We start from the raw sequence: 23,463 nt of genomic DNA, 5'->3' as shown, positions 1-23,463 counted from the left end.
AAACTTACAGCAAAAAGCGTACTTGATCTCTTTCTGTCAATACAGAACCCACCTGCCGTGCTATACTGAACAATCTGGTTACTACCCGTAAGTAACCAAATGCTAACCAAATTAATCACAAGCCCCTAATGCTCTCCTCCAGCAGCCTACAACAGAATTACTCTATGCAGTTTCAGCTGCTAGAAAGAGCCAGCAATATTTTCACAGGCCTTTCAGCCTGACAGACAGATAAGTTCCCCAAACCCAAGGTCTTACCTTAAACAGGTTCTGCCCGACCTACATAGGCTCTCCCCCCAAAGGCACGATCTTTCTTTTTCCCTTTAATGACAGATTTGTGCACCTTGCTAGGACTGGATGACGTGCCCTTGGTTGCAGCTGTTGCACCATAGAATACTATGAATACACAGAATACGAGTACACAGAATACATCAACAGCACGAACTATTTGCTATGCAGGGCTTACTGTTAAACTTTAAAATACATTTCGTACATACAGTACTGAATCACAAAATGGTGAAGGCAGGACTAATAAACTATCAGTTAAAGTTATCAGCTATTCCACACCCCAGTCTGGTATATCATGGGACTGAAGACCCAGTAAAAACTCAACAGAAGAACAGACTTCAGTAATGAGAATGAATGAATATTATTCATTTTTAAAATCCTAAGGTGAAACTGATCTAGAATCTAATCTAGGTTCTAGGTGGTAAACGCACAGATTAGTTCATAGGAAGTTAGAAATCAAGAGGGTTCACAGGTGTGCCTATGTACTGCCCACTATATTATTTAACCTCAACATGGACAAAAAGGCAGGCAAAGGTGGCTGTCAAGATGACTGGGTACATGGGCAGCCCACTGTGCACAGATGCTATCTCTGGGCAGTTTTACTGGGGAATCAGGTCATATACAGAAGGGGCAGAAACTATTGTCAGAAGCACAGCATGAGCTATGGAATTGAGAAGTTTGGTGCTTTCATAGTTGGAGTATCTGCCTTCCATCTCCTTCAATGGCTCCTGGAAAGGATTGTTGCCACTAAGCTAAGGACCACCATTCATTCACACACTTTTCAAAAATAATTAAATAATGTTTTCCTTTGTCTCCAAACTGTAACTGAGTCTAAGTACATTTACCAGTGTCTCCACTTCTTTCTTTCTTTTTTAAAAAAATATCATTTATTTATTTATTTATTTAGGCTGCGTTGGGTCTTCGTTGCTGCACACGGGCTTTCTCTAGTTGCGGTGAGCGGGGGCTACTCTTCGTTGCAGCGTGCAGGCCTATTGCGGTGGCTTCTCTTGTTGTGGAGCACGTGCTCTAGGCACGCAGGCTTCAGCAGTTGTGGCTCGTGGGCTCAGTAGTTGTGGTTCACGGACTCTAGAGCACAGGCTCAGTTGCTGTGGCTCACAGGCTTAGTTGCTCCACGGCATGTGGGATCTTCCCGGACCAGGGCTCGAACCCACGTCCCCTGCACTGGCAGGCGGATTCTTAACCACTGCACCACCAGGGAAGCCCAGTGTCTCCACCTCTAACCTTTTTTTTTTTTTTTTTAATTAGAACAATAAAACTGATATCTATTTGCAGAACACACAAACATATGTCCTTCCATAAATTTAGGCCTTCCTGAAGTGGAATAAAAGGGAAAATGAATTCAGACTGAGTATATTTTCATTATAGGCCCACCTGACTGATTTTCAGGCCCTATGAACCTTGATTCAGAGAGAAACTTGTTCTATAAAACCTCAAACTGTAGAATTAGGATCTACAGATAGAATTTAAAGACAAACAAATTTTAGTTCAATATAAATAACTTCCTAAGAGAGTTTTAGGAAGATGGAATGGGCCATTTTAGGGTAGTAAATCACTAGTAGTATTCATGTAGATGCTGAGGCTCCAATCACAGCTAATACAAGGCAAATTCCATCAGAAATAGGGTTTGAAACAGACAATATTCAAGGTCATCCTTACAACCAGGAGATTTTACATTCTTTCTGTCTGCACACTCATACAGCTCAAAGCTTTTCTCAAGTTTTATTTTCAACATGTATGAACCTCAATACCATGAAACCTATGTATAACCTCTATATTAAAAAATTGTGAATAAAAGAAATTCTTTTCCTATCTCACTGAACATGACACCATAGCAAAATAGCAATATAAAGAGAACAACATGAATGAGGGCAAGATATGGCTCTCAAGTGGGCTTCAATCCAGCTTAGGAAAATCCCAGGGTGTTTCCTTTAATTCCAACCTATAATACACCCTAAGGCTTTGCGTAAAAATTATTAGCCATAATGAGAACATAAGTACTAGAAACAAGTACCGACTTTTTATTCAGAATTTAAAGTCCCCTACTGCAAAAAAGATCACATGATTCAATCTATTTTCTAATCATTTATCAAACCAGAAATACAAAACTAATTCCATTTTTCATCATCAACTCCTGACTTACTATCATGATATAAAGATGGCTGAGATTTTAATAGACGAAAATGCACAAATCACTTCTATTACCCTGTAGAACTACTTTGTGAAATTTATTACCATTTGCTCAAGATTCTCAGCATGGACTTCTGTTACTTGAGTAACCTTAGCTCACAGGCTCTTTTCAATGAGAGACTAGCTCCCAAGCTTGGGTGTCCTACGAACTGAATTCTGGGTTTCAGGAACAACTGTCTCCTACCACTGAGGGCAGATTATTTTTGGCCACGCCACACGTGGGATCTTAGTTCCCTGACCAGGGATCAAACCCGTACCCCCTGCAGTGAAAGCACAGAGTCTTAACCACTGGACTGCCAGGGAAGTCCCTTAGAATACAGAATTCTTATCTACTGCTTATGTGTGGTTATTCAAGCAGGGCCGTCGCTATTAACAAACATATTCCTGGGACTTCCCTGCTGGCGCAGTGAAAAACAATCCGCCTGCCAATGCAGGGGACACAGGTTCAATCCCTGGTCCAGGAAGATGCCACATGCTGAGGAGCAACTAAGCCCATGTGCCACAACTACTGAGCCTGTGCTCTAGAGCCTGCAGGCCACAACTATTGAGTCTGCATGCTACAACTACTGAAGCCTGTGCGCCTAGAGCCCATGCTCCACAACAAAGAGAAGCCACCGCAAGGAGAAATCTGTGCATTACAACGAAGAGTAGCCCCCGCTCGCCACAACTAGAGAAAGCCCACGTGCAGCAACGAAGACCCAACACAGCCTAAATAAATAAATAAATAAAAATTAAAAAACAAACATATCCTAAAAGAGAGTCCCAGAAGCCAGTAGTTGAGTTCTGGTTATAGAAAGACAAAAGATACTGTCTAGCAGAATCTTGATTATCCAGACAAAAAGGATAAAGAGGGTTCTTACTAAGGCCAACCTAGTGAAAAAGGAACATCTAGTATATAAGATACCCTATTTCTCAGATGAGATTAAAAGAAACATTTATAGTCCTGATGTGACATGAAAAATATATCAAATTTGAAGCAACAATCAGAAAAAACAATTTTTTCTTTGGTGGTAAAATATTTTCATCTTTCATAACCAAGATCTTCATAACCATTACCTACATACTGCTAATGGAATATTTCAGATTCTGTCCTGTCTACAGGGGTTATTTTCAGCATTGGATCTATCTGTGACCTGGGAATCTCTTATAGTTCTCCTAAGATCCACCACCTCAAGGACTCAACGTCTATTCAAGCAGCATGTGGTTCCATAAAAGCAATCAGAGTGCACTGTCCTCAACTGTGGATCCCGGAAGACCAAAGGAGGCTTTAATACTGAGGTTGTTTGGCTTGCACAACAGTCAAGAAAAGTCAGTAAATGCCAAGCTGGTTTGCTTCCTTTCATGGAAGCTGCTGAAAAGGTCTTCCGTTTGGAAGCATTTACCAGTTTTTCTGGTACAATAGCTACAGCTGTGGGCTTTCTGAGTGTGAACAGACATATGGAAGACATGAAATATTAGGGACAGGCACCATCTGCAACTGATTGTCTCACAGGCTAGGACTGCAATATAGGAGTAGCAAGGGACACACTTTTCTCAGGGCCATACACTGGCAAAAAAAAAAAAAAAATTGGGGGGACTTCCCTGATGGTCCAGTGGTTAAGAATCCGCCTTCCAAAGCAGGGGATGCGGGTTTGATCCCTGGTCAGGGAACTAAGATCCCACATGCTGTGGGGCAACTAAGCCCGCACTCTAGCGCCCGGGTGCCGCAACTAAGACCTGATGTAGCCAAACAAACAAAAAAACCCTTTTGGCTGACAAAGATCTTAAAGATATGAATAAATGGGATTGTAAGACTGTGTCCTTTGCCGCTAGCATCCTCAGCACTTCCTGCCCTAATCATTCAAAGGTTAAATGAACACAGTTGATGAATACTGCCTTGTTTTAGAAGAGACATTTAAAGAAAAAACCAAGACATTATGGCTTTTCCCTAATTAATATCCATCCTCTTATTAAACAACACTTATGTGGGGTATCAAGGGGATACAAAGATAGATAATAAAAATCATATACACTAAAGGACCAATTCTTCATCCATAGGCTAACCTCTAACCATAAAGTAGTACAGAAGGAAAGAAGAATTTTTATGAAGGGGCCATCAGGCTTTCAGGTAAAGATAGTAGACTGAAAATCACATTTAAATTTTCTTTCTCTTGGAAGAAATTCTGCCATAATTAAAGGGAAAAAATTTAAAGGTATAAATTCATAAAGACGGGGAAGAGAATATACAACTGCAACAAAATCTCAGTAACTGTGAAACAAATGGTGTTAGCAAAAATACCACAGAATTCTCAAAGGCTTAGGACTGGTAGTGCCTCTGGAACTGTATGGAGGGGAAATGGGGGGAGGGGATGTTAAAAAAAAGAGGATCAAGAAACTGTTACAGCCCTAGATCCCCCCACCATTCTAAGCTACCTCAGCCCCTGAATAAAACTGAAAGATTGATTCTTTCAGAGAAAATAAGATAGATGGCACTTTGGGACTTCCCTGGTGGCGCAGTGGTTAAGAATCCGCCTGCCAATGCAGGGGACGTGGGTTTGAGCCCTGGTCCAGGAAGATCCCACATGCCGCGGAGCAACTAAGCCTGTGTGCCACAACTACTGAGCCCACATGCCACAACTACTGAAGGCTGTGCGCCTAGAGCCTGTGCTCCACAGCAAGAGAAGCCACCACAATGAGAAGCCCGTGCACTCCAACAAAGAGTAGCCCCAGCTCGCCACAACTAAAGAAAGCCTGTGCGCAGCAACGAAGACCCAATGCAGCCAAAAATAAATAAATATATAAAAAATAAAATAAATAAAATAGTAAGATAGATGGCACTTTGAAGGGGATGCCAGGCATGGCTGAGGGGTGGTGAAGGAAGTGAATTTATGCATATACTGAATGCTGAGAGTCTCCAGCCCTCTTTCCCAATTTAGCTCCCAGGAGGCTGGTAGACACTCTTTATACTCTAAACAGGAGAGGCAAGGATAATTTTTTGAAAAATTAAGCCAGCCCCTAAAGAAAGACATGAAAGTACTGACATAGAGGATTCTAGCTACCCTCGGTGATGGGTAACTGGAGCTCCTAACCTGGCCCTCATGGTTTAGAGGGCCATACTCTGATCTTCCTCTGGCCTCCTCAGAACCGCTGTATAGAAGAATCCACACGGCCAAAGAGACATGCCCAGGTAGAACACATAGAATTTCCTGGCTAAAAAGCCCTAACACTGTTTCCAGGGCCTTCTTGAAATACTTCTACTGGTCACTTTTCCTGAGGGTCAGTAAGCATATCCGTAGGCCCAAGGGATGGCCAAAGGGTGGAAGTTGAATAAAGGAAGAGTAGGCTGTGAAACAGGGTTCTTCAGTTGCACTCCTGAGTGAACAGATGGGGAATTTTAGTAAAGAACCAAATGGAAGTCCTAGAACTGAAAAGTACAGTATCTGTTGTTGTTTGTATTTTTTTTTTTGGCCGTGCCGTGCGGCCTGTGGGATCTTAGTTCCCAGACCAGGGCCTGAACCTGTGCCCCCTGCAGTGGAAGTGCAGAGTCTTAACCACTGGAATGCCAGGGAAGTTCCGAAAAGTACGATATCTGAAATGAAAGCTATACTGAATGGATGTAACAGAACACTGTAGCCTATAAAAGGAGAGTCTGTATACTTGAAGACAGATCAACAGGAATCACCCCATCTGAAGAACAGAAAGGAAGAAAACAATAACAACTAAAAACCACCCTTAGTGATCTGAGGGACAATATCGAGTGGTTACACATATGTGTAAGTGGAGGTCTGAAAGGAGGGAATAGAGATGCTGAGGCAGAAAAAAATTTAAAGAAATAATGGAAAGAAAAATTTCCCAAATTTGGCAGAAACTATCAATTTACAGATCCAAGCTCAGTGAACCCGAAGCCTGATAAATACAATGAAAACACCTAGGTACATAACAGTTAAGCTGCTGAAAGCCAGATAAATACAATGAAAACACCTAGGTACATAACAGTCAAGCTGCTGAAAGCCAAACATAAAAGAAAAAGAGAGGGTGCCCGTAGATCAGCACTGTCCAACAGAACTTTCTGTAATGATGGAAACGTTCTACTTCTGCACTGCCCAATCTAGTAACCACCAGCCATGTGAACATTTGAAATGTGGCTGACGCAACTGAGGAAGTGAATTTTTTATTTTATTTTATTTTAATTAATTTCAATTTATACAGCTATAAGTGGCTAGTGGCTATCATACTGAACAGTGTAGCTAAGAAGCCTTATGAGATATCAACCCATCATAATATGTGCACTTTACTGATTCAAACCAACAGTAATAATAAAAACAAACAAAAAGTTTAAGATATGGAGATAATTAAAAACTTGAGAACTGACTGGATATTTGATGTTAACGAATTCTTGTTAATTTTTTAACGTGCACATAATTATTGTGGTTATGTTTTTAATAAGACACCATCTATTTTAAACATATATATTGAAATATTTACAGATGAAATGATATAAATGTCTAAGATTCACGTCAAAACAATATGCTGCGGACAGGGGTATAGATGAAACAATATTAACTATGGGCTGATAATTATTGAAGCTAGATGATGGGCACACAGGGACTCATTACACTATTTTGTTTACTTTTGTAGAGTTAAAAATTTTTCATAAAATGTTTCTAATTAGAAAGTAGAGCAAAAGGAGAAAGAGATGGAGAACAGGACAAAAAAAAGGGAGATCGGTCCAGGAGGGTCAACATTCAAATAGCAAGACTTCCAATAAGAGAGACAGAGAAAATGGAGGGACATCTATAAAAAAGAAAAACTCCCAGAACTGAAGGATACAAGTTTCTACATTGAAAGAGCCCAAAAAGTACCTAGTAAAATGGGTGAAAAGAGACACACACACCAAGGCACATCACTGTGAAATTTCAGAACATGGAGGATAAAGAAAGGATCGTACAAGCTTTCACTGAGAAAGAACATGGCACAGAAAAGGATCAACAATCAGAATGGCTTCAGACTAGGAAGCAAATTATTTTCCTAACCTAGAATGATATACAGAAACCATCAGACAAGTGTGAAGATAAAAAAGACATTTTAAAACATGTGAAGTCTCAAAAACTTTATTCTCTACATACTTATTCTTAGGAAGCTACTAGAGGATGTTTTTCATCAAAATGAAGGAGTAAACCAAGGAGAGAAAAATACAATAGGAGACCCAACATACCAGACAGGCGAAGGGAATGAATCCCCAAGGCTACTATGAAGGGAGATCCCAGGATGACAGTTCCAGGTGTTGAAGGAAGTCAGTTCAGACTGACACAGTCAAAAGACTCCAAAAGGAGACTATAAGAAAGTGAAACCGATTAAGACTATCTTGAAGGGTCTGATCTCACTGCAATTTGGGAATGAATTACAGTTAACACAAAAAATTAAACAAACAAGAGCGGCCAAGCAGTGCCAGGCCAGGTGGGTACGTCTGTCGGTCCTGCCATGCCTGCACCGGAGACCAGCCCTGGAGGCGGCCCGGGCCCATCCTGTGGCCGGCACCGTGAAGCAGGAGTTGGCAGCCCAGAACACCCCACCCCCCAGGACGGCGGCCCCCAAGCGCTGTGGATTTCCGGGTACGGCTCCCTGGTGTGGAGGCCTGACTTCGCCTACAGCGACAGCTGTGTGGGCTTCATGCACCGCTACAGCGGCCGCCTCTGACAGGGAGACACCTTCCATTGGGGCAGCGACAAGATGCCTAGTCGTGTGGTGACCCTCCCTGAAGATCGTGAGGGCTGCACCTGGGGTGTGGCGTACCAGGTGCAAGGTGAGCAGGTCAATGAGGCCCTGAAGTACTTGAACGTGTGGGAGGCAGTGCTTGGTGGCTATGATACCAAGGAGGTCACCTTCTGCCCTCAAGATGCCCCTGACCAACCACTCAAGGTACTGGCCTACGTGGCCACCCCGCAGAACCCTGGTTACCTGGGCCCTGCGCCTGAGGAGGCCATCGCTATGCAGATCCTGGCCTGCCGAGGCTTCTCTGGCCACAGCCTTGAGTACTTGCTGCGCCTGGCAGACTTCAGGCAGCTCTGTGGGCCCCAGGCACAGGACGAGCACCTGGCAGCCATCGTGGATGCTGTAGGCACCATGCTGCCCTGCTTCTGCCCCACTGAGCAGGCTTTGGCACTGGTCTGAGGGGCTGAGCCGCTACGTGGACACAGGGGCCAGGTCCCTACTCCAGTGCACACAGACAGACTTGATATAGCTGGAGCCCACTGAGAACACTTGGTGGGCCAACTGGGGCCTCTCTCAAGCCCCTGCCTGTCTGCCAGCCCCCAGATCTCCTACCTGACACTGACTTACTACTTGAAACTTTATTTCTTGCACCATGTTGGTGTGGTGGGCAGGGTGGGGGGCCTGCCCTAGATATAGGGGCCCTGCTGAGCGGTGCCCCACCCCAGGCGCCTGTTGCCTGATCAGATTCCCCCCAGTGCTGCTGCTATCCCCATACTACCTAGGCCTCCACCTCCCCAGGGAGCCTCCAAGAGCCTTGACCCTCTGCCCCTGACTCCAGACCAACCATTCCCTAGCCCCAGAAACAACACCCGTCAAAGGTCGCAGCCTGCTGGTGAGGGTAGGAGGGAGTGAGGAGAGGGGGCCCTACAAGAACTGAGGCCCCTGCCAGCCGTGCTCATCCCCCAGGTCCCCAGGGCAGAGCTGGATCTGGAGGCCAGACACAGCTGCTGAGGCTGGGCCTAGGCCTCTTACCCATTTGGCTTTGTTTCCCTGTCCTTCTGTCTGGGCTACTCCTGTCTGTTTGTTGGTCTATTCCTGGGAAGCTCATCACTATAGGTCCTGGCATCTTCCCAATCTGTCCCATACTATAATCCATAAACTGATCTCATTAAAAAAAAAAATTAAACAAAAAGACAGGTATTAATGTGTAAATAATTACTTATAAAAATTTTATGGAGAAAAAAATAATCACACTATATAGCTCAGCTATGAGGAGTATATATAATCATAACAACATAAACAATGAACACTGATGAAAGCAAATTCTAAGACAGCTCTATCAGGAAAACAGGAGGATTGGAAATATGTATGTAGATGACGGCCATACGTGGTGAGAGAAGGCTGGGGACTGGGTTTTTCTTTAACTACAGAACTAGTTGACTCTAAATTGTATTTTTATAATCCCGATAAAATTAAAATTTGAAAGAACGGTTCTATCCATGTTCTCACAAGAGTTTATAGCCTGGTGAAAAAGGAGGCCAAGCAGCTGTGAGAACACTACAGCATCTATACAAAGATTGGGATGAACACGTGTTATATCATCGTTCTACTGTCTTTTTGCAGACACTGACTTGAAGAAGCAGTCAGCTGCCAGGTAGCAAGTTTGAAGGAGTATACTGGGAAAATGTTTCTAAGCAACTGACACAGATGATATGAAAAACGAGGATATCAAAGTTGGAGAAAACTCAGAGAAAATTCATTTAGACATTTATTAAGGTTTTTGTTTTATTTAAATAGAGGGGATCAATTCTCTTTTCTTTTTAAGGAATATAATTATATGATATAAATAAACTCAAGAGAAGCTCCCAACGGGGGCAAGCTAAGCTTTACTTTGTGTAATATTGTTAAGTTGAATTCACAAAGGCTTTTACAACCAACATTATTAGTACAGCTGAAAAAATTTTCTATGTTCAAATTTCTAGTAGGTATCTAAGGTATAACCTATTTTACATTTTAAGAGGGAACAGTGTCTTTCAATAAAGTTTCAAAAAGACTATAAGCCAATAAGTAGTTTGACTATGTTTTTAATGAAAAGTTTTTGTACTAAATGTTACATTACAGTTTTGGCGACTAGGTTTGATTTATCTGTCCTATGTTGATATCAATTTAGCCAAAATAGCTAAAACTCACACTGCTTTCAAAATTTCATTTCCTAAACCATTTTTTCTTTCCTGATTTTATGGAGTACTAGAAAAGTACTAATTTTTCCTGCATGAGCTCTTGAATTTAAACATTATATTTGCATAACATTTAAATGCCAATCAATCTTTACCTGGCTTTATCTGGATCTTTATGGTCTAAGCTTGTTGAAGTTAAGATCTGATTCTTTTTGTTCATACTAGGACAAGAGCAGAATGGAAGCTGAAATCTAAAGCAGCCCACCACTTTAAGCTAGTCATTAGTTTCACCTTGCACTAGCAGACATTAAATAGAGCTGCTCACAGCAGGGAAAAATAACTTCACCTCTTTTCAAGTTTTTGCTTATCTTCTCCATTGGGCAATACCAATTAATGAGAAAATAGCCATTATTATGACATCCCTGCAAGAAAAGAATCCATGGGGAAAACATGGAGAATCAATAGTTGACTACAGATGGAAACTGCTTTATTACATTCTGCTTAGATAGAAAATTTTTAAGATTGCTTTTTATAATGTCACGTTTGTGAAAATGAAAACTTGCTAGTCCTAATATCATAACAATACTTTTGAGGGAGGGGTTTGGACTAAGATTCAATTTCTTTTATGAGGGTTCCTATTTGGGATGTTCATTTCACTGAATGTGAAATGGAAATGCAAATAGGGAAGTAAACTGACATTTATTTATTTACTGTTTCCTTTTGGTTTTAAGAGTAGGAAATTTGCCCTCATTTCTGTGACCCAAATTCCCTTTCCTAATTCTAAAGTAAAGCATTCTCACACCCATGCTGACTGTCCTCAAATATTTGGCTTGAGGCTCTGTGGGCCAACAGGAGGTTAGATTTCAATGAAAAGAGAGGAGATGTAAATTTGAGTTAGTTTCTTTTAGGATTCTGTGCTGGAAAAGCCCCTTAACACATTAGTCTCATTATAGCAACAGAGCCAATTCCTTCTGCAGAGAAATCCTTGTTTTGTTCTTCTAGACTGAGCCAACTTATACTGTGACTCACTCATTGTCACTCTAAATCATTACACCCTTTGCTGAGAAAGAAGCAGTCAACTGCTGAGGCAGCAAGGTAGTTAGTCAACTGGCAAGCAGGCTTGGTGCACTGGCACTTAAACTATTGGAGAATGTTACTTTCAACTCTAAGTAATTTTATTGTTGATGTCTCACCATAAGGACTAGTATCCCACACTGGTATTTCCAGGAGATTGAGCAATGGGATCCCACCTGTCTTGATTGGAAAGTGGAAGGCTGAAATATTTTGCTCATCATTTGAAACATATTTTATAGTCTCATTCATACTATTCTATCATTCTATCATTCTATCATTCTATCATATCAAGTTCTCGATAGAAGGGGATAGCAATCCTCTTTGTTGCATCTTCTGACTGTCAGTCACAGTGCACCTTTCCCTCTTGTTTTTTTTTTTTTTGGTTAAATTGTGAGCTGACTTTCAGTAGAGATTTTCTTCTCAGATGGGAGTCCTGATGGCCTTAAAGTTCAAAACCATTGCATAAAGGCCGTTCTGCATTTGCTTCCGCCAGGTACCCTGGGTTTCATCAGTTCTGGTCCAATTTTACATTAATTTACTGGTTTGGAGAATTCTTCATGTACACAGTATAAATTCGGGCCCTGGATTTCTCACAAGAGGTCGCCCAGAACCCAGGTCAAAGAGAACTCTCTCATCACTTGCTCCTGTGGAAATCTTTTCCTAGTTCCCCTTTCATTGAGGGACTTGCCTTTCCAGGGTCTCAGCTTTGTGCAGGGATCAGTTACAGTTCCCCATCTCAGGTCAGCCCAAGGTGGTCTCTTCTGTCCTTGTGAGCATTAAAACCCTCAACTTCTTGGGCTTATATCTGTATTTTATCCCTTGAGGGTTGCTACAGCTTCAGCTTACATGCTTACTACTCTGCCTTCATGTTGCTTGAACCCCAGAAGGCTTAAATTTCAAGAGAAATTCAAAGTGGTGAAAACGAAACGATACTCTAAGCTAGGACCTTAAGCATTCTAAAAATTCAATATTTTCAAGATGGAGAGGCTCTTATAAACTTCATAAAGTTCTGAGCTCCTCTAAGATGCTGCTACACTTACCACACACTTATCATATTTAAATACAGATAACCCAACTATTTATGGCTGTGTGTTCAAAATGACCTCCACACAGCTCTACTGAAATCTGTTCTTGTGACATTCAAATTCCCTATGAAAGTCTTAAGAAAGAAAAAAGTTTGTACATAACACCTTGAAACGTTTGTTTGTTGAGTAAAAAGAAAATAACTTTGTGTCAATGAGTGACTTCTGTGTGTATTTTTAATGAAAAATAAAAGTCTTCTCCACAGATTTATTTCAAACCCTATTCCATGACCAAATCTAATATAAGAAAGAGAGGGGTTGCTTTACAGATAAAATCGGCAAGACATAAACCTGTACCCCCTGAGTGAAGTAAAAGTCTAACCTGCAGGTTGTTCAGAGGCTCCATCTTCATGACTGGGCCCAAGGTGTTGAGAGGCAGGGAGACATCAATGCTCTGGTTTGGCATCAGTGGTGTATGGATGGCCAGAGGAGTGCTGGGGATGACACCAAAGCTAGGAGAGAGGATGAAGAAACCCCAGAGGTTAATCAGGAGGCAGGATTTAGTCACGTCTTTAGGTTTCAATGGCTTTTTACTCCATTTGAAGGAAACAAATTCTAATTTGCTGTAACACTAGTTACAACATAACCTCTTTTTTCCATTAAGAAGATTTGAGGAAGGAGAAAACATTCATAAGCACAGAACTGGTTTGCTAATGCTCTGATTCTGAAAGTTTCTTATGTTTATCATGCCACTAGAGGGACAGGTTTGATAAGCATCTTTTTCTTATACATCTTCCTTTAGATAATCTTTGGGAGAAAGAACACTTAAGAATACCCACCCTGTAAAGTATAATGATATTATTTCACTTGCTTGATAACCTGCCTGATCAGACCAGAGGATGATTTACTGGTAACTCTCATTTTCTTTCTTCTTTATTTACTTACACAGGATACGATCATTGGGAAAGAGCCAGTCTAAGTAAAGCAGAGTTGATTGGCTTAAACATTCCAAACAACACCCCAAAGGATAAACTGTAGACTCAAATCTGGCCACTTTCTTCACCTAAGGCAGGCAGTGAGTACCCACCAGTTTGACTGCTCAGAGAAGCCTGCCTAATAATAATACAAGAATAGTAAAGAGATGGGAAAAGCCTGAGTCTGAAGTTACAAAAAAACCCAAAAATATATGAGGGAAGACAGACATGTCTTATGTCTCAGAAACATAAGAATACAATTTTAAAAAGATGGAGCAGAAAGGGAAAAGTAGGCCCATAGGTATAACAAATAAACAACTTAATGATATAAATTTATAATGAATTTATGTTCTAATGAGCCTCAGGAAGGAAGATGGGATTTTAATATTTATAAAATAATTATTGAGTTTATATAGGTAGTATCAATTTCAAGAGTCACAGACTAGCAGAAGAAACATTTTCCTTTTTGTAGATAAACTACACTTTAGAGTCCCAAATGCAATAAAGAAATGATTTTGAGTAGACACATCACTCATTTTGGTATCAACACTTATGGGTCAGAAAACCCTTTTGCCCTTTTGATCTTGCTCTCATTATTTATCTATATGGAAAACCATAAGGAATCTAAAAAAAAGGCTACTAGAACTAATAAGTAAGTTTAATGAAGTTTCAAGATACAAGTTCAATGTACAAAAATCAGTTGTATTTCTATATACTAGCAACAACCAAAAACTAAAATATGCTTCTTACTATAACATCAAAACTATAAGGCACTTAAATGTGACAAAAGATGTGCAAGATCTGTACACGAAAAACTATAAAACACTGCAGAGAGAAGTTAAAGATGACCTACATAAATGGGGAGACATGCTATGCTAATGGATTAGAAGACTCAATATTGTTTGATGCCAATTCTTCCTCAAACTGATCTGCACATTCACTGCACTCTCAAGCAAAATTCCAGCAGGCAAAAGACCTAGGATTGCCAAAACAATTTTTGAAAAAGAACACACATAGTAGGAAGGTTTATACTATCTGACTTCAAGACTTACTACGGAAAAAAAGTTTACTTTGACTCTTACTTTACACATATTACCTCACCAAAAGTACCTCAAAGTAAATTCTAAAAGGTAAAGGTAGGAGCTAAATCTATTAACACTTCTATTAAAAACATTAAAAAAAAATTGTAACTGTGGGTCAGGCAAAGATTCGTTAAACAGAACACAAAAAGCAAAAGACATTAAAAGGAAAAAATTGTAAAGTAAACTTTATTTAAATAAAAAACTTGGGCTTCCCTGGTGGCGCAGTGGTTAAGAATCCTCCTGCCAATGCAGGGGACACAGGTTCAATCAATCCCTGGTCCAGGAAGATCCCACATGCTGCGGAGCAACTAAGCCCGTGAGCCACAACTACTGAGCCTGCGCTCTAGAGCCTGAGAGCCACAACTACTGAGCCCACATGCCACAACTACTGAAGCCCGCGCGCCTAGAGCCTGTGCTCCGCAACAAGAGAAGCCACTGCAATGAGAAGCCCGCACACCTCAACGAAGAGTAGTAGCCTCTGCTCATGGCAACTAGAGAAAGATGGCACGCAGCAACGAAGACCCCATGCAGCCAAAAAAAAAAAAAAAACAACAGTGTATATGTGTCAATTGCAATCTCCCTAAAAAAAATAAATAAATAAAACAAAAAATGAAAAACTTGTTCTTTGAAAAACACTGTTAAGAAAATAAGGCAAGCCACAGACTGGGAGAAAATATTTGCAAGACATATCTGACAAAGGACTTGTATCCAGAATATATAAAAAACTTTATTACTTGATAATAAGACAATTAAAAAGAAAAAAAGAAAAAGGAACAATTTGAGCAGATACTTCACCAAAGAAGATATAAGAATGGTCAATAAGATTATGAAAAGAATGCTCAATATCACTAGTCATTAGGGAAATTCAAGTTAAAATGAGATACTACTATACATGTATAAGCATGGCTGGCATTGGTAAGAGTATGGAACAGCTGGAACATTCACACTTATTACCATATGACCCAGCAATACCACTGCTAGGTATTTATCCAGGAAAAATGAAAACATATATCCACACAAAGACCTGTACATGAATATTCACAGGCGCTTTAGTCAAAAAAGATAAAACTGGAAACAACCCCCAGTTCCACCAACTGGTGAAAGTGTAAACAAATCACGGTATAAACATCGATGGAGCACTACTCAGTAAAACAGAACAGACTGCTGAGACATCTCAAAGCGTTATGCTAAGTGAAAGAAACCAAATGCAAAAGACTCCATACTACGTGATTTCATTTACAAAACATTATAGAAAACGTATGATTATAATGGCAAAGACAGTTTTCTTATTCCATATGGATGAGTTTTCCCAGAAAAATTCCCTAGGGCCTCCAGTGTTGAAGCTGACCACTGAACAGATGTGCAACAGCCTCCACTCACTCTACATGAAACATCTGCCAACACGAGAGTTTTTACCCACTGCTAAATAGAACACTCTCTTGTTGGACACAAAGTACACTGCTGTCTCAGGATCGAGCTGGGGAACTCAGATTTCTTACCTATTCTTGTTAAACTGAATTGCAAAGTCTGTCATGTGCTGCAAAGCTTTGTTGGTGAAGTTCATTTCCATATAGATGTGCCCTTGGCGGTGAGTAAATGTTCCCGAAATCTCCAGGCCCTTAGCCTTTACTGCAGGCAGCCAGACCTGAAACACAGTATAAAGCCCAATGAAACCAGACAGGACGCTTCTGAATAAAGATGAAATTAAGATTTCACTTCCTTAGGCAACTAAGGTGATTTTTATACCATAAATACCAAGCCAAATGCAAAAGGCTCCGGATAAAGTCATATTTGCTGAATTTTGAGATCATTCTCAACTATTTAAGAACCAAAACGAAGCCACCAAAAATCAAAAAAACAAACAAAAAAACCCCAAGCAAACAAAACAAAAACCCAACCCCAAACCAAAGCCAAAAACAAACAAACAAAGAAAAACAAACCCCAAAATAGTCTATGGGTAACCATGGCGAAAGGAGAAATTCCAATGAGCATAACATGGGGTTTCTTTGGTTAGTAGCTTTGGTAAAAGGCTTAAAAGGGGAAAAAACTGATCTAATGAAAATCGCATGTTTACAATATTTGAAGACTTTTAAAAATCATTACCAAATTCCTTATCAGTAATCTGTTAAGGGCAAGGACCATGTCTTATGTATATTTTTAACCCTCATTATAGTCTCTGGGAAATAGTAAGTATTCAGATGTCGTTTAAGTAATCTGAATGCCTATTTTCTCTATATAATTCATTCGTGACCCACCTCTGGCCCCAGAATCTGTGATACTCCTGGAGTGTACCAGTTTACATATATATATATATATATATATATATATAAACCAACAGGAATTCATGAACTGTCCTGACTAAAGACAGAGTACCCATTAGTCAGTGGGTGGCTAGTAAACATGAGAATGTACTCAACCACATTACAGGGAAAAAAGGAAAAAGAAAAGAAGAAAATGACACTATTTAATAGTACAAGATACTATTTTTCATCTATCAGAGGGTCAAAAATTCAAAAAGTCAGTAATACTCAGTGAAGGAGAATATAAGGAATCTGGCAATATTACATTCTGCTTTGGAGAACACAATTTGATGTCACCTTTTTGGAGGGTAAGCTGATAATGTCTTATTTTAAAAAACTAATTTATTGTTTTATTTTTGTCTGCGTTGGGTCTTAGTTGCAGCACACAGGAACTTCGTTGCGACAAGCAGGATCTTTTTGTTGCTGCACAGGCTCTTCGCTGTGGCACGTGGGCTTCTGTCTAGTTGTGGTGTGTTGATCTCTCTCTCGTTGTGGAGCACAGGCTCCAGAGCGCATGGGCTCTGTAGTTTGTGGCACATGGGCTCTCTACTTGAGGCGTGCGGGCTCAGTAGTTGTTGCATGCAGGCTCAGTAGCTGTGGTGCGTGGGATTAGCTGCCCGGTGGCATATGGGATCTTAGTTCCCCAACCAAGGATCGAACCTACGACCCATGCATTGGAAGGCGAATTCTTTACCACTGGACCACCGGGGAAGTCCCTGTAATGTCTTTTTCTTTTTTGCGGTACGAGGGCCTCTCACTGCTGTGGCCTCTCCCACTGCAGAGCACAGGCTCCGGACGTGCAGGCTCAGAGGCCATGGCTCACGGGCCTAGCGGCTCCACGGCATGTGGGATCCCCCCGGACCGGGGCACGAACCCGTGTCCCCTGCATCGGCAGGCGGACTCTCAACCACTGCTCCACCAGGGAAGCCCCTGTAATGTCTATTTTTAAATGCTTAAATGATCAAGCACATTCCAAGTTTATCCTATAGATATGCTTACAAAAATATACCATGATACACATAAACAAGAATGTTCATGGTAACATCATAATAACAAAAAAGGGGGTGGGGATAGGACTAGATGAATAACCTAAATGTCCATCACCAGGAGGAAGATTAAATACGTTGTGGTACACCATCAATAAAGTGGATACAGCCATTCAAAAGACTGTGGTAGAGAAAAAACAAGGTGCAAAACAGTATATCCCACTGACAGTATTTAAAGGATACAAACATACAGGTATATGCATGATCTTTCTTTCTTCTGAGAGGACACAGAAAAAGTTAATAGTGGCTACTTATGGGGAAGTGGGGACAGAGGGAAACTTAATTTTCCACCTGATCTTTCTACATTATTTAAATTTGTCATTTCTAGGTATTACTGTAATGTTAGTAAACAAGTACGTTGCATAATCTCTTAATCAATTAAAAGTCTGTGGGGATAATATCCAATGCAGTAACCTTACAACAAAGCTACTAAGTTGTGCCAAAACACTGTAGCTCAGTTTTGAATCATATTTCTGGTTAGTCTATGTAATGGGTGTGTAAAGACAAAGACAAGACAAAGACAAGACAAAGACAAGACTCCTGGGATGGACAACTGGTTTACTATCTGCAGCAGAGATCCCCCACACTGAGCTGGATGAGCAGGCAGAGAATTCAGAAAGCAACCAGGCATGCTGCCCCTCAGAAAGGCAAAATTAAAAGAAACCTAGCTTAGCCTGGAAGGCACTATTCCCAAGGGCCGAAATATGCTTCATTGACAGGGAGTTTCCCCTTCCCCTTTTGAATTTTAATCTGAGCATGACATCAAGTGAGGCTGAGACTAGAGGGACACCAATGACACTAACCTAAATCAAAACTCTAAAAAGGTGTAGTAAAATGCATGAAAACCAAATCTGAGCAATGGCACTCTAGAATCCATATGCAGTACCAATGGGAAAAGGAGTGGAAAGAATGCAAAGTAAAATGTTACTTCTCTACTATGTCTCTTTCCTCCTGCTGTTGCTCTGTATATCACATCTACACTAGACTGACTTCAGTGTTGACAAGCTAGGCAATATTTCTAAACTAGAGAACAAATACTAAATGCTTAGTATTTCCAATTTTAAGTCTAATTATACAAATGGTTAATAAGGATGCTATGGTGCTTCTTATTGCTAGGTTTAAGGCCGCCTTTCATCCTCCTTGTAAATCCTCTAGAAGAAGAGCCCCAACCTTGGATTTATTATCAGTGAGAGTAACACAAATGTCAGATGCTAAATAATTCAGGTCCTGTCCACTAAGAAAGTGTTGTTTTACTTACAGCCTTAGGAGCCACATATCCACCAGGTGCCATGCCTATCCCCGTGGAGAGTTCAAATAGGTCATTCAGACCACTGCTGACCACAGCAGGAGTAGGTGAAGGAGCAAAGGTTGCAGGCACTGATGATGGGATGAAGGACTGTCCCACCTGCAGGGAATAAAAGGGAAGGGGAGCAGGGAGATCAGGAAGAATTCATTAATAGTCCTTAAAATGTTGCTATATATTTTAATAGTATTGATAAATCAATAAGAACACACCATAATTCCAATATTCTTAGGCGTTTAATTCGTATATTCTTTGTCCTTCAAATCATCATGGTTATTTTTCATCATTGAAAAGATACACACACTCTTTAGAAGTTCTATCAAGAGAGTCATCAGTAGGATCAGGAACACAGTGATCCAAAGTTTTTTATGTTTGTTTCCAATTTTAGCTTCCATGATTCTGTGCAAAAGGCCTACAGGTACCCTAATGAAGGGGGAATCTGTTTCTATAGGAAGAAGGAGAAGCATCCAACTTAGACAGCAGTTCCATTTCCACTTGGGCCCAGGCAAGTCTTATTTCCACATTTAGGCATAAATATCTAGTAGGAAACTCTCCTGGGGGTGATGGATACTCACACCCCCCTAACTCACGTACGAGGAGAGTCTCACTCTTGAGTCCAGCTGACGCTCAAGCTCTTTCTAGACGACAGAAAAGAGTATTCTCTCGTCAAGATGGGAGGTTCCATTTCCTTTAGCCCTTTAATGTCAGGAAGACAAAGAACTCTGTAGACACCAGAGTGCCAATCCCTAAAGAGACCCCTACACCACATGTGGTGTATGGTCCCAAAGATTCCAAGTAACCCTACGCTACTTTCTACTCTTCATACACTGCTACAGAGGTTCTGGTGTACAGGGCTAGATAGCAGCAGTGGCTGGTCTGAGAACGTGTGCATAGGAAAGGCATCAAACAGGGGGCAGTGCATCCCATGGTGAAAAAAACCGATGGCACTTACTGCCGGACTTCCTCCAATGCCCCCGCCAAGGTCACTGCCAAGCTGAAAGAGAGAAAGGAGAGAGAGGAGAGAAAGGTAGAGTTCATTTAGCTAAGTACTAGATGCCCATACAGAATCTGTAAATTGCTCTACCAAGTTGCGGGGAATACATGCTATTCAACTTGACTCCCAAAGCCTAAAGAAATTCTAGATTGCAAAGAAATATAACCTAGGGGAACTGAGTAGGGGAAGTGATGGTGTGTGGGAGTTTTGAGAAAACGTGGAAAGAAGACGGAGCTGGGACATCTCAGGGATGTTTCAGATCCAATCTTTCCACTGGGGTACATAGGCACAAACCCAAACAGGATTTAAAGAGTTTACATATTCCAAGAAGCTATATCTCTAAGTCGTAATGTCCTGAATATGTTTTATTTTTTCTTTAAAAGGAAATTTAAGGGGGGGAAAAAAAAGAAAAACTAAAATATGTTTTGAACTACAAAACTTGCCGCCCCACTGAGTAAGTGGGAACCAAACCAGTAATGAGCTGCAATTTCAAGCTTCAAAAATTATAGCTTGAACAAGAGTGATTTTTAGAGTTTAGAACTCTCCTAAGAAAGCAAACGGCTGGGTTAGGAAGATATCCTATCTGGGTAGGAAATGCGAAGGCATGCAATTCTTCAAATCTCTCCCACAGTCAATACAGCTACGGAGAAATGCTGTGATTTATCTGGAGTAGATCATTTAAAAGGATGCTAACTATTGGAGAATTAGACTAATGCAATTAGCTAGGTGCCAGGAAAATAATTCCACATGGTCTTACTTCTGCCTCTTTTTCCCGTCAGGGCTCTGATATAATTCACCCTGAATTCCAGGACAAAAGCATTAAAGAAGAACTGAAGCTGAAAATAGCTAGCATGAAAAAACATAAAACACACATATCCACAACTAATGGTGCTGTTCAGAAAGCAAACAATACGCTTTTGTGCTACGATTCTATACTGCTACTTCCCTAGTTCTCACTGTGCATCTAACATTCCCCTCTGAATCACCAAATGCCTTGTATGCTTTACAAAACACTGTTTCCTTTATTGTCTGTCATTTAGTGGTAGAAACTTGGAGAGCTCTAGGCTGTGGTTGTGTTAAAAAACAACAACAACAACTGTATTTGTCTTCAGGATTTGAGAGAGGGGATTTATTACCTTCTCAATGGACAGATATATAAAACCGGGTTGCCAAAATCTCAAAAATAATATATGTACTGAAAAATAATGGGACTTATTTCCACCACGACAGAACAAAAACCCCAGGCGTTTCATAACTGGCATAAATAAGCATGTTCTGCACTAAGCTACAGAACACTCCAAACCTCAAAGAACCAACATTTGCAAAGTCTGGGTCCTGAAGACTATTTACTGGTTGGATGGGGCGAGAAATCACAGGCATACAGATAAAAAGGCCATCACAACCAAGAATTCGAGTAACTGGAAAAGAATGACAGCAAACAGAAAAGATACTACACACCTACCTTCTCCCTGTTTCTAGAATAACACACATCCACAGCATGACATCTGAAAAGCATGAGATTCCTTTTATTCAAACACACACTCACATTTGCTGGACATAAGGTACTATGGGGACTATAAGGATGCCGGGCAATGAGGGGAAAACAATAGATGAACAAGATCCAGGCTTTGCAAACTGGCAAAAAAACAAAACACGAATGCAAAAGCCATACAGAATATACTAAAGCAAAAAAAGAAAGTTCTGAATAGAAGAGCCTCCTTTTGGCTGAAGGATAATGAAAAGAAGCTTCAAAGACATGGTAGTGTGAAATTATAGAATGCAAAAATGGGGGAGGTTATTTCTCAAATAGCCTGAACAAAGGTTAAGAAGTAGGAATAAAAGCATGATCAAGAAGGATGAGTAGGGACTTCCCTGGTGGTCCAGTGGCTAAGACTCCATGCTCCCAATGCAGGGGATCCAGGTTCGATCCCTGGTCAGGGAACTAGATCCCGCATGCTGCAACTAAGAGTTTGCATGCCGCAACTAAAGATCTCGCACACCACAACTAAAAGATTCCCTCATGCTGCAACGAAGATCCCACATGCCACAACAAAGATCCCGCATGCGGCAATGAAGATCCTGTGTAGCCAAATAAATAAATATTAAAAAAAAAAAAAAAGAAAAAGAATGAGTAGTCTAATTAGACTGGAGCACAGGGTAGATATGTGTTAAAAAAAAAAGTCAAAGAAAATAAGTTTGCAAAGGCAAACTGATTTTGGTAAGTCTTTAGTTTTCAATTCCTCCATCACAAAAACCTGGAGGTTTCTTAGAGTAAGATTCAATCTTTCTAAGATTACTAATAACTACTTCAATTGTGTTCCATTAACTATGGTTTTCAACCTTAGATACACAATGGAATAAACCACCTGCGTGTGTATAACTGTGGGGAGGAGGGGGATTTTTAGAAGTACTGATGCCTGAGTCTCAATCCCAGCCATACTGATTTAATTGTTCTGAGTTGTAGCCTGGACATCAGAATTTTAAAAAGCTGCCCTAGTGATTCTAATGTACAGACAAGGTTGAAAATCACTGCCTTAGAGAATTAACTATGATCTGGAATCAGACAAGAATATATGCTCAGGAATTACTTTGGCACTAACTCCTGAACTGAAAAGGAAGCTAGAACTTAAGAAGAAAGAAAACCCCATTTATTTATTTTTAATAAATAAATAAAATTAATTAATTAATTTTTGGCTGCGTTGGGTCTTTGTTGTGGTGCGCAAGCTTCTCATTGTGGTGGCTCCTCTTGTTGTGGAGCACGGGCTCTAGGCACACGGGCTCTAGACACACGGGCTTCAGTAGTTGTGGCTCACGGGCTCTAGAGCCCAGGCTCAGTAGTTGTGGTACATGGGCTTAGTTGCTCTGCGGTATGTGGGATCTTCCCAGGCCAGGGCTCAAACCTGTGTCCCCTGCATTGGCAGGAGGATTCTTAACCACTGTGCCACCAGGGAAGTCCAAGAAAAACCCTTTCTAAGGAAGGGAATGATGCAGAATGTCTCACTTGTCCTGATGCTAGTTTTGATTTAGTTTTATGACTTTCTGATGGGCTTACACATCCTCCCCCCAGCCCTCTCCTCCCTTCTGGCCTATGTCACAACTGAAGCTTGAAAGAGATGGAATTCTTTATGGGCCTTGTTGGCACTCGACGGCAAGAAAGAAAAAACACACTGGAAGAGAAATGACAGTATTATCAAATATGCTACATTCAATAAAAGGCATTGAGAAAAGGCACTCACTAGTGGTGTTATTTCCAAAGGAAATAAAGCCCATTTATAGCCCTTATTTTCTTAGATTTCATTCTTATTAT

The 23,463-nt window shown here is 40.8% G+C and overlaps 1 protein-coding gene and 1 pseudogene across 8 annotated transcripts in view; one reads left to right on the top strand and one right to left on the bottom strand.

The window, feature by feature from the left end:
- The window catches only part of AP2B1 (adaptor related protein complex 2 subunit beta 1), a 125,316-nt gene that overhangs the window by 27,209 nt on the left and 74,644 nt on the right, over positions 1-23,463 (bottom strand). For 6 of the 7 annotated variants that reach the window (XM_082861713.1, XM_082861716.1, XM_082861711.1 and 3 more), the window contains 4 exons: positions 20,115-20,156; positions 19,118-19,264; positions 16,013-16,158; positions 12,840-12,969 (listed from right to left, as the gene is read on the bottom strand). In XM_082861713.1, the coding sequence (XP_082717839.1) occupies positions 12,840-12,969; positions 16,013-16,158; positions 19,118-19,264; positions 20,115-20,156 (465 nt within the window). The remainder of the gene's footprint in view (positions 1-12,839; positions 12,970-16,012; positions 16,159-19,117; positions 19,265-20,114; positions 20,157-23,463) is intronic. The other variant, XM_082861715.1, reaches the window with a different exon arrangement.
- LOC309975558 (glutathione-specific gamma-glutamylcyclotransferase 1-like) lies at positions 7,954-8,643 on the top strand (annotated as a pseudogene). Its single transcript has one exon. The product of its transcript is annotated as a glutathione-specific gamma-glutamylcyclotransferase 1-like (transcript).

The sequence above is a fragment of the Leucopleurus acutus genome (genome assembly GCF_964270905.1).
Source record: "Leucopleurus acutus genome assembly, chromosome: 19".
Taxonomy (NCBI): Eukaryota; Metazoa; Chordata; class Mammalia; order Artiodactyla; family Delphinidae; genus Leucopleurus; species Leucopleurus acutus.
This window is presented reverse-complemented; position numbering and strand designations above follow the sequence as displayed.